General features: G+C 39.0%; 1 protein-coding gene across 5 annotated transcripts in view; it reads right to left on the bottom strand.

Moving 5' to 3' along the window:
* Positions 1–13,943, bottom strand: part of atp9b (ATPase phospholipid transporting 9B) — a 273,915-nt gene that overhangs the window by 65,464 nt on the left and 194,508 nt on the right. For all 5 annotated transcript variants that reach the window (XM_041189970.1, XM_041189971.1, XM_041189974.1 and 2 more), the window contains one exon: positions 8,570–8,682. In XM_041189970.1, the coding sequence (XP_041045904.1) occupies positions 8,570–8,682 (113 nt within the window). The remainder of the gene's footprint in view (positions 1–8,569; positions 8,683–13,943) is intronic.

The following is a 13,943-nucleotide window of genomic DNA, read 5'->3' as shown; positions in this document are numbered from 1 at the left end:
AAGCACTATGACTATATCATATAGAAACAAAAAATGCTGGAAAAACTCAGCAGGTCTAAAAGCTTTAGCTTTGAAGAGTCATACCGACTCGAAACGTTAACTGTTTTTTTCTCTCCACAGATGCTGTTAGACCTGCTGAGTTTTTCCAGCATTTTCTGTTTTTGTTTCAGATTTCCAACATCCGCAGTATTTTGTGTTTATCTCTGGCTATATTATATGTTTGTAACTAAATGTTTCACAAGGTACAGCAGTAATGGACAAGATTCATTATTTTGTATCCCATCAATGAATTTCTGCTTTCTAAAAAATAGAAAAAGTGAAAGCTCTCTATAGGTTACTTTTGTGAAGTATCAGCTCCGTACTCTCTACTACCAAGAAAATAACTTGCATTTATACAGCACCTTTCACAATCCCAGGATGCCCTTAGAGCTTCACAACCAATAAAGTCTCGGAACCATGTGTACTTAATTTATTGGCTTTTTCTCCTACCCATTTCAATTGTAGGGGCTGAGCTTTATCTTCAACTAGATATCTCATCACATAAAGCTTCACTGGAATCATTTGATAAGATGTTCACTTGAACCAGCAATCAGGACCACCCACAATACAGCTACTCCATGAACAGCAGCGGTGGTTGTGGATGGAGGTGGGGCTGGTAAATGTCTCAGAAAAACAATGGCTTATCAATTACAAAGTGGAATAAGTATTTATGCACACCAGAAATAAGCCTGTGGCAATCATTACAAGTTACTGAAAATGGTATTTCATGAGCAGCTAATGGACAGGGAAACCTCAGAGTTCCATAAAGCCTTCATGGTCTGAGACACAGTTAGAAATTTCCTTATATGTAGAGATGGCAAGGAATTCAACATAATAGAACTTGGGTTTTAGCATTTTGTCATATATATTAATGGCTTGGATGTCCAAGTTTGTAGATCCTGTTCCATTATAGTTGCAGATGGGTGCAGGAAGTTACAAATGGACATAGACTACATGGGTGGGTAAAACAATGGCAGAAGGAATTCAATGTTTGTGATCATCCACTGTGGACCAGAGACAGATTGATTGGATTAATTCCTTAATTAGAGTGACTAAATTTAACCCTTTATATCCTGTATCATTCTGATGATTGTGCGCTATATTCCTTCCTAGGCCAACATAGCTTCAGGGCCCAAAACTGGCTGCTGTTCTCCAGATGGTGTCTGACCAAGGTTTTGTACAACCAAAACCTCACTTTTATGTTCCAGCCCCCTGCTTGAGACAATGACCAATTTCCCATTAGCCCTTTAGATTGCTTTTTGTACCTATGCTCTAGCATCTGCCGATTATGGTATGCCTAAATCCATTTGGTCATCTACATCTCCTAGCACATACGAACTCAGCATAATGTTTGCATATTGTTTGATTATTGTATGCCTAAATCCACTTTCTCCTCTACATCTCCTTGTACATATGACCATGGCATACAATAATCACCAAAAGCTAGAGCACGGGTACAAAGAGGAATCAAAAGGGCTAATGGGATGTTGGTCATTATGTCAAGCAGGGCTGGAACATAAAAGTGAGGAAGTGAGGTTACAGTTGTACAAAATCTTGGTCAGACACCATCTGGAGAACTGTAGTCAGTTTTGGGCATTGCAGCTATATTGGCCTAGAAAGGAATGAAGCACAGAATTATCAGAATGATGCAGGGTTTAATAGGTTAAATGATCAGGACAATTTGCATAAACTCAGTTTGCAGAACTATTTAATAAAGATCTTTAAATTGATAATGACATTTGATGGGAGTGGAGTCCGGAACAAGAGGACATAATCTTAAAATTTGGCCATTTAGAAAATGAAAGCAAGAAGCACTCCCACTCTCTACCGCCACACCCCCCCCCCCACCACCCCCCCCAAATGGAAATCTGGAACTTGCTCTTCCAAAAAACTTTGATGCTGGGTATTTTGAAATTTCAAGACAGATTAAATGGGTCTTTGTACCGTAAAGACATCAAGGCACATGGAAAAAAATCTGCTTTAAAGAATTAAAATAGAGATTAACCGTGATCAAATTCAACATCAGAACATGCCTGAGGGGTTCAATGGCCTACTTCTGTTGCTATGATGCTGCCCCTAGACTGATAAAACCTTTTAAGGTTCAAGTTTTTCTGAATTTTTACGTAAGAATTAAATAAAAATGCTTGGTTGTGAATAGAATTAGTGTTTTTCCCAGGGCAAATACTTGCACTTGCATACCAGTCCTTCCAGGGGCTGCAAGTTCCATTGTGCTTCACAGGCTATGAAGTGCTTTATTGATAATGTAGACAAACACAGCATCTAATTCGTGCACAGTAAGGTCCCATTCAACAGCATTGAGAGAAATGATCAGTTGGCTGAGAGATAAGTACTGGCTAACGTGTACAAGGAGAACTTTGCTGCTGTTTCTTTTGGTTTCAGCTTCCTTTCAGACCCTTTCTGTACCAAGTGATTCTGTCCCTCTTTACATTTAAAAACCTAATGAAACAGCGTTGCTCACTTTCTGTTAAGAGGCCACTAATGAGGATGACATGAACATACCTCACGTTACTGTGTAAGTGACAAAAGATGCTTACTTTGATACAGTGGAGGCCACCTCTCTAGTAAATTTGATGTTAGCTTCTTATTGACTTCAAATCAGGCACCGCTATTCATGTATTTCAAGGATCACTAAGGACAATGCATTCCACCGAACCACAATACACAATGCACTAACAAACCAGCATCTTAAATGGGAGCTGTATAGAATATTTTTAAAAAGTACTTTTTTCTAGCCCCTTTTATTCCTATACACTGCAATTGTAGAGGAACAGCTATCTTTGCCAATAGTTACAACAGTTTCCAATATTCCTTGGCTATGCCACTTTTGGAATAGCTTTCAAGAGGGTGTTTAGCTTTTTTGAACACTGAAGGATATTTTCAGAACTCAAGACACAATTAATTTCAGATATCTGAAAAAGTAATTTTTTGTACCATTCATATAGTAGCATTTTAGAAATATATACTTTAATTGGTGTTCTTAGAATAAACTTAATTTAGTTAAATTTCTGTGCAGAAATGCGGTAGTAATCTTGCCTTGGAGTCAGAAGGTCCATGTCCCACTCCAGATACTTGAGTACATAACTTAATCTTACACTTCAGTACAACATTGAGGGAATGATGTACTGTTGGTGCTGCTGTCCTTCAGATGTGGCATAAAAATCAAGGCCTTATAAATATAGAAGATCTCATGTACTACTTGAAGAGGAGCTGAGAGCTCTCCCAGTGTTCTGGCTAACATTTCTCCCTCAATCAATATCACTTAAGCGGATTGTCCAGTCAGTTATTACATCTCTGTGGGAGTTTGCTGCGAGCAAATTGATAGTAATGCTGACATGATAACAATGGCTACTCTTCAAAGTATTTCATTTTGGAGCACTTTGGATGCCCTGAGGACATGAAAGTTACTTTATAAACGGAAGTTTGCATTTTTGGGGGTAAATCATCTTTCAGAATTTTCTTTTTGTTAGCCTTTCTTTCCAAATTAGTGTACACTAACTAACATAAGTCCAAATGAGTTGGGAACCATGTCTGTACAAAATTCTATTTCATAGAAGACACTATATTGCAAATTAACCTTGGGTTAACATGGAAGTCATTTGAGCAATTTATTATACAAAACTATACTGAATATAGAAGTAGCAGCGCTAGCACTCCTCTTTATTCAGTAAATGACACTTGGAGGCAACATTCTTGTGATAAATATTGAGAATGAAGTTGGGCATGAAAGTAGTAAATTATAAATAGTCATTGACATTTAGTTCTTAAATTAGGCTTTATTGATAATTTCAGAGAAAAAATGGCACAGCAATTTCTTAGCAAATGCACATCCATCTCAGTCTTTCTTGGGTTTCAATAAATGCTTATCAATTTTACCAACTAGGAGCACGTTTGTCGGATCACGAAATTCACACTGTAGCTTCATTTTTATGGCTCTCAACAAAGGCTCATTTAAGGGGGATACAGGGAAAATGCTATTGGACAGTATAAACTGTGTATGTAAATAACAGCAGATTCCGCTTCTGGGATATGAAAGATATTCCACAATTAATGCATTTTTATGTAGGTCATGATACAGGTGAGATATTCTCCATATTAGCTGCACTACCATGATAAGCTAGAAGTCTGAAATCAAAGCAGAAATAAAAAACAGAAAATGTTACAACTACTGAGGTCAGACAATATCTGTAGAGACAGAAAAACAAGAGTTAATGTTTATTTTTCTCTCTCTCAACAGATGTTGCCTGGCATGCTGGCTAGACGCAGCATTTTGTTATTTACTATATATTTCAGGCCGCTTCAAAAATGCTTTAATATAGATACTTGCATTGAAATAATACTTAACGATATTATGAGATTTGGTTTAACATTAAGTCTCCAAATAGGTGATCTGTATCATTGTACTTGGTAGATATCATTCAATTTACACTTTAGTGAATGCTACTTAGTAAATAATAGATCAATTGTAAAATCTGTTCATAAGTCTGTTCAATAGTTATTTTTAAATCTGATTAGAGCAGACTAAACTTTACACTAAAATTATGCAACATGTTTAATTGAGGCTTATTGTCTAATTTTTGAAACCTGTCAAAAGCCGGCTAAGTAGGCAACAGATGACAGCTTCTTTCAGAAAAAGTTCCAAACATGGAACTATAGAACAGAATGTAATTGATTATTAAGCACAATGATATGACAGCAACTGCAACAGTACTTGACCTTCTGCATCTCTCTCTCCTATTCCTTCCACAGAATGCTTCTGGGCTTTAACTCAGATAGCCAACTTATCCATTCCTTCTCCCAGGGAGTGAAAAGAGTCAACTCCACCTTCTCACAGCCCAGTCCATCAGGATTTTTGTAATAACATTGAGCCCCTGCTGAAGAATGTCTGCACTATACTGTATTTGGTCACTAGTCTGATTAGGATGGCAGCCCACTCTCTGGCTTATAAGTGTTTTTGGCGATAAATCTCTGAGATTCTTTAATCACGTTGCAACTAGCTTTTCCAGATGGTCTTTTAATTCTCATCCCAATTAATGATAGCCTTGTTCATTCATCAGTTCATCTGTCTCTCTGTCCTAAAATTAGAAGATGTACACAAAAATAAGCCTACAGATTGCACCAGATTCATCAAATTTCACCACAGCACTCCACACAATTTTCTTTTCTAAGTTGAGTTTCACTTTTTTTTTTAGGGAAAATGGAAATGAAAGAAAAATAATTCTGTAAATCCATACCAATTCCTCAAAACAAGCAATTTTATTTTTGCAAGGTGATTTTAAAAATTCAAAGCAGAAATGCCAGCATCTGGAATTAGAAAATATATTTAAGGAGGACATAGACTTCCAGACTCTAAAGGCATCAAGGGGTATGGGGAGAGTGCGGGAGTACGGCATTGAGAAAGAGGTTCAGCCATGATCACACTGAATGACGGAGCCGGCTCGAAGGGCCGAATGACCTACTCCTGCTCCTATTTTCTATGTATAATAGAGAATTCTGTGGCCATAAACACCACCCAATATCTTTGTTCTTCAAACTTTCTCTTGTAGTTCTATGGTCACATATGAGACTAGATGAGCCTTGCACGTAGTTCCATGGTGCATCATTTGGCTAGCAGCAATGTCAAATCAGCAAGTATCTATCCTAATCAGTGGAAGGCAACTTGAACACATCAAGAGACTCCGAATTTAGATCTGTAACTGAAAGTGGTATACCAGTTTTTGGATCACTCACATTCTTTGACAACAACTTAATTTCAGGTTCAAGTGATATTTCTAAAAAAAAAATTCAAGCTGCACTTACAGTAACTAGATGCATTAATGATCTGATTTTAAACAGATATGAATGCCTAAATCTGGATATGAGAAATCCACGGCAGACAAGCATATAATCTACCAAGACCTGTCACAAAACTATCGTATTTTTCATAATATTACTGTAGGCTTATGGGTGTGAGTGTGGATGGTACTGTGTGACTGATTTAATTAGACTAGCGATGCTTAGACTACAAGGTTGGAATTTTCAAAAGTGTAGGTGTAAAACAGACTTTTCAAATGGAGATGGATAAACTAGGATGAGAGTTCCACAGATAGGGTGTGAAGGAAATTTGCGTTTTTAGATAAGTGAAGGAGTTGTTTGATTTTCAAAGGGCTGATGTAATGTTTACAACTGGCAAAATAAGTGAGGCAAAGCAATACATTTATTTTTCCCAAAAGGAAAAGGCCATATTGACTTCATGAAAGATTTTAATGGGAAAAGTAAATTTCCAAAGACAGGTAGAACAACGGGATTTTATACATTGAAGAGTGAGAAACATATATAAAGGATGGAAGGCTACATTGGGCTATGGCCATGGAAAATTTGTAAAGGTACACTATGAACCAGACTTGGGAAAAGCCTCCAGCCATCTGAAGAAGTGCTGCTCCAGTAACTAAAGTTGTGTTAAAAAGCCTCTGGAATTCCACTGTTGAGTGGGTGCTGTGGTAACCTTGCTAGATTGCTTATTTAAATTTTAAATCTATCTTGGACCGTTGCCTTAATGGGTGTGCGCGGTTGGGAGTCAGGTCAATTAGGAATTTTGGGATTTATTATAATATTAAGTAACTGTAATCTTATGTATGTGCTTGAACTCTTTTCTTTTGTTAACAGATGCCTTAACTTTTTGAATCTCTAAAGTTGTTAGTGGACTCATTCCTTCTGAATTCAGTGCATAAATCTTCTCGTAATAAATACAAATTGCAAAACTGTTGTGCTAGCATGGCTAAGTTTCCCTTGTGGGTTTGGTCCACCTGGCACACATCACCTACCACGTCATAACAGTCCCCAAAAACCATATGCTTTCCAATAACTAAACAGACCACCATCTAACTCAGCACTTTTTGCCATATGAAGTTCAAATGTCAAAAACCCTCTCAGTGAAAAAGTTTAAATACATTTGTTGTATTTATTCTATGAAAATAAAAGACCACAGCTATTTTAAACATGCTTTACAATTGTGCAGATTATTTCGAAAAACTGGAATATAATTCTTTACTTCAGTGAAATGCAATCCATTCCCTGCACTATTTATACATTTATGTTGCCACAAACAACAGACTATACACCCAAGTAGAAAAAGTTGCTGAACATGCATTATTAGAACATATTCTAAATACACTGCGTGGCAAAGGCTTTTACTAAACCCAAAAGCATTGCAAAGTATCTTTTGAAAATAAAATTTAGTAAAATATACCACGTAACACAAACAGTGAATATGTGACTTCAGTTACTACTGAAAGACTGTTTTTAAGAAAAACAGTACAAGTACCTATTGGATTCAGTGAAATTCGTAGGTAGAAAATTAGTACCTGCTTAAACAATTTGGTTGCTTTGCAGGTTTATTTCAGCTCACCGGAAATTTTAAGTTACTCATGCTTTGGTTTCCCTACTACCAGCCTCTCCTCCCCGTTATTTTCTCCCACTGGCTCTTACTGGGGTATAGTTTTACAGCCGCTGGACACCCTCTGATATATTGCCCAAAGGGGCATTATTAATGCTTGACACTAAACTGTGACTATCTGCAAAGTTCACACACACGAGGGGCAGCATTTTCTGAATGTTGGGTGGGCCGGTCGGGAGCAGAGCTGATCGCCACCTGCTTCGAACAGCTGTGCGCCGCCATTTTACTTGGGCGGGCAATAGAGCACAGAATTCTCCCTGAGGCACAGGACTGCCGCAGGGAGATTAAGTAAATAATAAAAGTTCATAAATAATAAAGTTAAAAATTATTTAGACATTCCCCCTCATGTGCCAGTGTCACATGAGCTGGGACACGTTTATGAATTGTGCAAAATTTTATTTATTTATTTAATAAAACCTTCAGGGAACCTCATCCCACTTGTGGATGAGGTTTCCTGAAAAATGCAAAGGCCGCTAGGGCTCTTCGCCTGCCCACCAACCTTAAGGTTGGACGGGTAGCATTGATAACTACCTGAATTGGTTTTTTAATGATCTTAATAGGCCATTGACAGTTTGGCGGGCGTGCAGCCAGTGAACGTAATATCTAAATGACGCCCGTTGACTTCAGGATGCATGCCTGACATCACCACATGTCATTTTACGCGTTGGTGTGCTGGGCCCACCCCTGCACACTGATGTCAAAATTCTGGCCAGGCTGTCCAATAGATGTAGCTGTAGAGCAGGAGCCCTAGTCAACTTTCCCTAAACCAGGAGTGCTCTACCACAATTGAGATCAGTGAACTGGGACTGGGCTCCAAACCCAAAGACCTTCCTGGGCAACTTAGTTCACAAATAAGAGATTTCTCTGGGCGATTGGAATGACTCGTGTTTTGCTTTCAGAGGATTAAAGCAAACATTCTCCAGAATCACTACGACAAACAATCTGCAAATGCTGCAGTAGAATGTCAGGCACTTCTTTTCGCTATTTGAATTCACTATAACCCCATTAAAACAACTGCTAAACATATTTAAAAACACAATGAAAATAATTTGTTCAAATAAGATGCGAAATATGTACCTGTGCATAGGAGCCAATGATATGGCTTTGAATTTCATCCATTGTGTCTGTCCCATAGGAAACGGTGCCCAAGTGGAGGCGCTTGAATACCATCTCATTCTGTGTAAGGGTTCCTAATATAAATACAGCAGAGAGAAAAAAAAGTATAGGTACAACAAACTGTCTAAATTCACCGACAGTTTCATTTTACATTTCAATGAGAAACTCGCACTTAAACTTGAACAATGATTCACTTATCCAAATAACTGTTTGGCGTAATATACACCAGCTCCAATAATGTATTGTTTACATTATGAATTTTAATTTTTTTTTAACCAATCACTCATGGATTGAATGTTTAATAAGGACTTATCAATATAGTGCTTTAATATTTAACTAGCTTTCCATAAAGTTTATAGGCAAATATATTCAATTTCAAATTGACGAGGAGGTGGTGGCATCATGGTAATGTCACTAGATTAGTATTCCAGAGGCCCAGGCTAATGTTCTGGGGGCAGGGGTTTAAATCCCACCACGGCATCTGCTGAAATTTAAATTCAATTAGTAAAATCTGAAATTGAAAGCTAGTCTCAGTAATGGTGATCGTGAAACATTCACTGGTTGTGGTAAAATCCCATCTAGTTTACTAATGCCCTTTAAGGGAGTGTTATGGACAGGAGGGGGGTCAATTTAAACAGCCCCGGTTTCTCCTCTCGCCACCCGTCACTAAGCAGAAAGGTGTTTTTGATTTGCTTCCCCCTTTACAAGTGGCAGTGATTTCCCAACCCCTTAAGTTTTGGTGCATTCCAATTTTCTATTAATCACTCCACAGCAAACTCGAGATAGGATGAGCTCAGAGAGTTAGTTTTTTGCGCACACAAACGCTGGAGCAGGAGTAGCAACTTTGCCTCCTTTGCACTCACAATATAAGGAGGGATAGAGAAAAGAAAGATTGTGGTACAATGAAGTATTCCTTCACGGAGGTCAGCAGTCTGAAAACTAATGCTGTATAATTCAATTTTCCAGTGGAGTTGACTTCACAAGAGGACACTGATTCATATCTGCGTGCCTGTCTTGTAGGCAGTGGTACAGAAGTTCCAGTAGAAACACTGCAATGGGGACAGATAGTCAATCTGGGCAGGGCCCCTTTTCTGTGAGGCTGCTTGTAGATGGCAAAATGGCAGACTGAGTTTGCAGTACAGCAAGGCAATATATCTGGTTCCACCAGCTAGAGGTCATGTCACATGACTCCCACCTCTTCACAGTGTCTTTGACAATGGGTATCCCCTGTTTGGGCTCCCCAGATGGTTAAATGTTCCAACCATTAAGACTTGCAAGGAGGGTTGCAGGGTCCTTTGTCCCAGCAGACGGATAGGTTCCAGTTGGCCAGCCTGGCTTATGAAATGCAGATGGCCTCTGTATAGTTCTTTTTGAATTTAGTTTCTATAGCCCACAGGGGGTTGTTAGTGTCTCTTCAGGGATAACGAGGTGCAAGCTGCTGCTTTACTGCATTGTTGCTCCTTTTTTTTTTAAGGGTCACAGAGAGACATAGCTTTAGCAATTTTAAAAGGTCTTTGTCCAGTTTTTAAAAATTTAAATATAGCCATGAGGCTATCTATAGGCATTTTATAAAAAAGTACAGTGTGAGGTTTTAGTCTGCTCACGGGGAGGAAATCTGCCATCTTTACCCGGTCTGGCCTACATGTGACTCCAAATCCACAGTAATGGTCTTGCAAGCCACTCAGTTCAAGGGGTGGGCAACAAATGCTGGCCATGCCTGTACTGCCCACATTTCATGAAAGAATAAATACAAATTATATACTGAATGACTAAAATGAATCTTATATGAAACAAGAACAGTATTGCAGAATTATAAAAGAAAGGGAAAAACGGAAGTTGAGTGCCCAAGTCAAAAAATCTGGGCAGTCATCATCTCTTTCAGCAGGTGTAAAGGAACTATCATTTTTTTCCTGCTATCACTGTGGGATACTTTAAAGCAGGCTTACGTTTGTGTGTGTGTTTGCGTGTGCGTGTTTGTGTGTGTGTGTGTGAATAATTTAAGTAAATTGCAGATTGTTGAGACTGCAAGGTCTGAATCAAAGGGGTCAAGTGCAAAAAATAAGTATTTGAAATGCTAATGGACAAGCTAAGTGAAACGGAATTTGCATGTTTAGATAAGGGGAGAGGCTGTTGGCTTTTCAAAGGGACATGGGAGGTAAGGTGTTTACAACTGGCAAGATAAATAAGGCAAAGTTATTACATTTATTTTTTCCCAAAAGTACTGGTCATAATGACAACATGAAAGATTTTTATATTCTGGGAAAAGTAAATTCCAAAGAAAGGTTGAAACAATGGAATTTACAGATCTAAAAGATCTATATATTTAAAGAAAGATGGAAAGCTATATGGGGTGAGTTCTTGAACGGTGCACTGTGTGAAACACTTTTTTTATTCATTCATGGGGTGTGGGCGTTGCTGGCTAGGCCAGCATTTATTGCCCATCCCTAATTGCCCTTGCTCAGAGGGCATTTAAGAGTCAGTCACATTGCTGTGGGCCTGGAGTCACACGTAGGCTAGACCTGGTAAGGACAGCAGATTTCCTTCCCGAAAGGACATTATTGAACCAGATGAGTTTCTGCAACAATCGGCAATGATTTTGTGGTCATTGGACTTTAAATTCCAGGTTTTTATTGAATTCAAATTCCACCATCTACCATTAGTGGGATTCGAAACCGGGTCCCCAGAGCAATACCCTAGGTCTCTAGATTACTAGTCCAGCAAAAATACCACTAGGCCATCGCCTAGAGGCAAAGGCCTCTAGCCACCCTGGACAGGTTTGCTGTTCCAGTAGCCAAGGTTGTGTTAAAAGCCTTTGGAGCTTCACTGCCAAGTGAGAGCGAGAAAGCTGTGAAATACCTCCCTTATAGGAACTTGTGCTTGTGGTAATCTTGCTGGATGTTTTATAGATTACAAATCTATTTTGAACTGTTGCCTGAAGGGGATGTGCAGTTGGGAGTCAAGTTAAGTAGAAATTTTGGGAAATGTTATAAGGCTAAATAACTGTGTAATTGTAATCTTGTGTGTGTTTAACATTTTCTTTTCTTGTGTCAATAAATGTTTTAATTTAGTCTCTAAAGGTGGTAGTGGACTCATTACTTCTGACTTTAGTGCATAAACATTCTCGTAATAAATACAAGCTGCAAAATTGTTGCCTGGCCAAGTTTCCTTTTGTGATTTGGTCAGCCTGCAAATATCACCTGCCATATCATAACATTGGCAGCAGCTGCAATACAGCAGACAATAATTTCAATAAACCAAGGTGAAAGCAACGTTACTCCTATTTTGGAAAATAGGTGAAAGGCTTCGATTCTCCATGAAAGAGGAAGTGTTACTAATTATGTAGAATAACAATAACATTCATAGATCTGGTGTACTTCTCGTGCCCTGGATAACCATTTGTACAGGAAGTGTCATCAGCTGCAGTAGCTCGAGGTAAGCATGCAGGGAGAGGGGGAATGGGTGACCACCAGACAGTCAAAAAGAAACAGGCAGGGAATGCAGGAGCTCTCTGAGTGCATCCCATTTTCCAGAGAGAACGAGAGGAGTAATCTCCGGAATACTCTCACTTCCATGCACGAGTATAGAAATAGAAGGCTAAAGCAGATGAATGAGTGGCTGGAAAGATAATGCAGGGGGAGGGCTTTAGGACCAGCTCTGGGGGACATGGGGTGCACCTAAACAGGATGGGACTGAGTTTCTTGCTGGGTGCTTTGCTAGTGCTATTAGGGAGCGTTTAAACTAACTTGGCAGAGGTGTGGGAACCTGTAAATAATATCAATGAGGTATACCAAGGTGCACAGAATACTGGGAGTGATAGATAGCACTTGAATAAGGGTTAGTAAGTTAATAAAAACAAAAAACTGCAGATGCTGGAAATCCAAAACAAAAACAAAAACAGAATTACCTGGAAAAACTCAGCAGGTCTGGCAGCGTCGGCGGAGAAGAAAAGAGTTGACGTTTATTAGGACTCAAAACGTCAACTCTTTTCTTCTCCGCCGATGCTGCCAGACCTGCTGAGTTTTTCCAGGTACTTCTGTTATTGTTTTTGTTATAGTAAGTTAATAGTTGGGTCAGAGTAAAGGAGAAAGTAATGAAATTTAAATCAGGGTTACTGTGCACGTATGTGAATGTGAGTGTGGCAAATAAGATTGTGAGCTACAGGCGCAGATTGCCATGTGGAAATATGATGCTGTGCCTATAACAGACATCTGGCTCAAAGAAATGTAGGACTGGCTGTAAATATCCCTGGACACAAGGTGTTCAGGAAAGACAGGAAAGAAAAGGGAGAGGGGTAGTGACATTAATTAAAAAGAGTATCACAGTGTTGGGGAAAGAGGGTGCCCCAGAGGGATCAAGAACAGAGCCTATTTGGCTAGAGCTAAGAAACAAAAAAGGTGCAATTGCATTGCTCAGTGTAGTTTATAGGACACCAACTAGTGGGAAAGATGCAGAAGAACAAATTTGCAAGGAAGTTACAGAGAGGTGAAAAAATTATAGAGTACTTACAATGCAGGGCCTTAATTATCCGAATATAGACTGGGATTGTATTAGTTTAAAGGACAACAGAGAAGCAAGAGTTCCTAGAGTGTGTTCAGGAAAATTTTCTATGTTTCCAGTCTGACAAGGAAGGAGGCGCTGCCAGACCTGGTTCTTGGGAATGAGCTGGGCCTATTGAATCAAGTATCAGTAGGGGGAAATTTAGCGAGCCATGATCATTATATCATAAAGTTTATGCTGGCTATGAAAAAGGACAAAGAACAATCTAGAGTAAGAATAGTTAATTGGGGGGAAAGTCAACTTTAATGAGGTAAGAATGGATCTGGGCCAAATAAATTGAAGTCAAAGGTTGGCAGGAAAAAGGGTAGTGGAACAATGGGCTACCTTCTAAGAATAGAAAACTTGGACACAGCCAAGGTATATTCCCTCGAAAGGGAAGGGTAGGGCAAACAAATCCACAGCTCCTGGGATGACAAAAGAGATAGAAATTATGATAAAGAAGAAAAAGCTTGCTTATGACAAATGTTAGGTAGAAAATACAATTAAAAACCAGGCTGAACATAGAAGGTTCAAAGGGGAGTTGAAAAAGCAAATAAGAGAAGCAAAGTGGGAGTATGAAGAGAGGCTGGCAGCCAACATAGGAGGGAATCCCAAAGTCTTCTATAGGCATATAAATAGTAAAGCGATGGTAAAAGGGGGAGTGGGGCTGAGTAAACACCAAAAAGGAAATTGCATTGAGGCAAAGGGCATAGCTGAGGTATTAAATGAATACTTTGCATCTGTCTTTATCAAGGAAGATCCTACCCAGGCCATGGCGAAGGAAGAGGTAATTCAGGCA

This window comes from Carcharodon carcharias, chromosome 6 (assembly GCF_017639515.1).
Source record: "Carcharodon carcharias isolate sCarCar2 chromosome 6, sCarCar2.pri, whole genome shotgun sequence".
In the NCBI taxonomy this organism is placed as follows: Eukaryota; Metazoa; Chordata; class Chondrichthyes; order Lamniformes; family Lamnidae; genus Carcharodon; species Carcharodon carcharias.
Note: the sequence above shows the minus strand (reverse complement) of the source record. Positions and strands in the feature narration are given on the sequence as shown.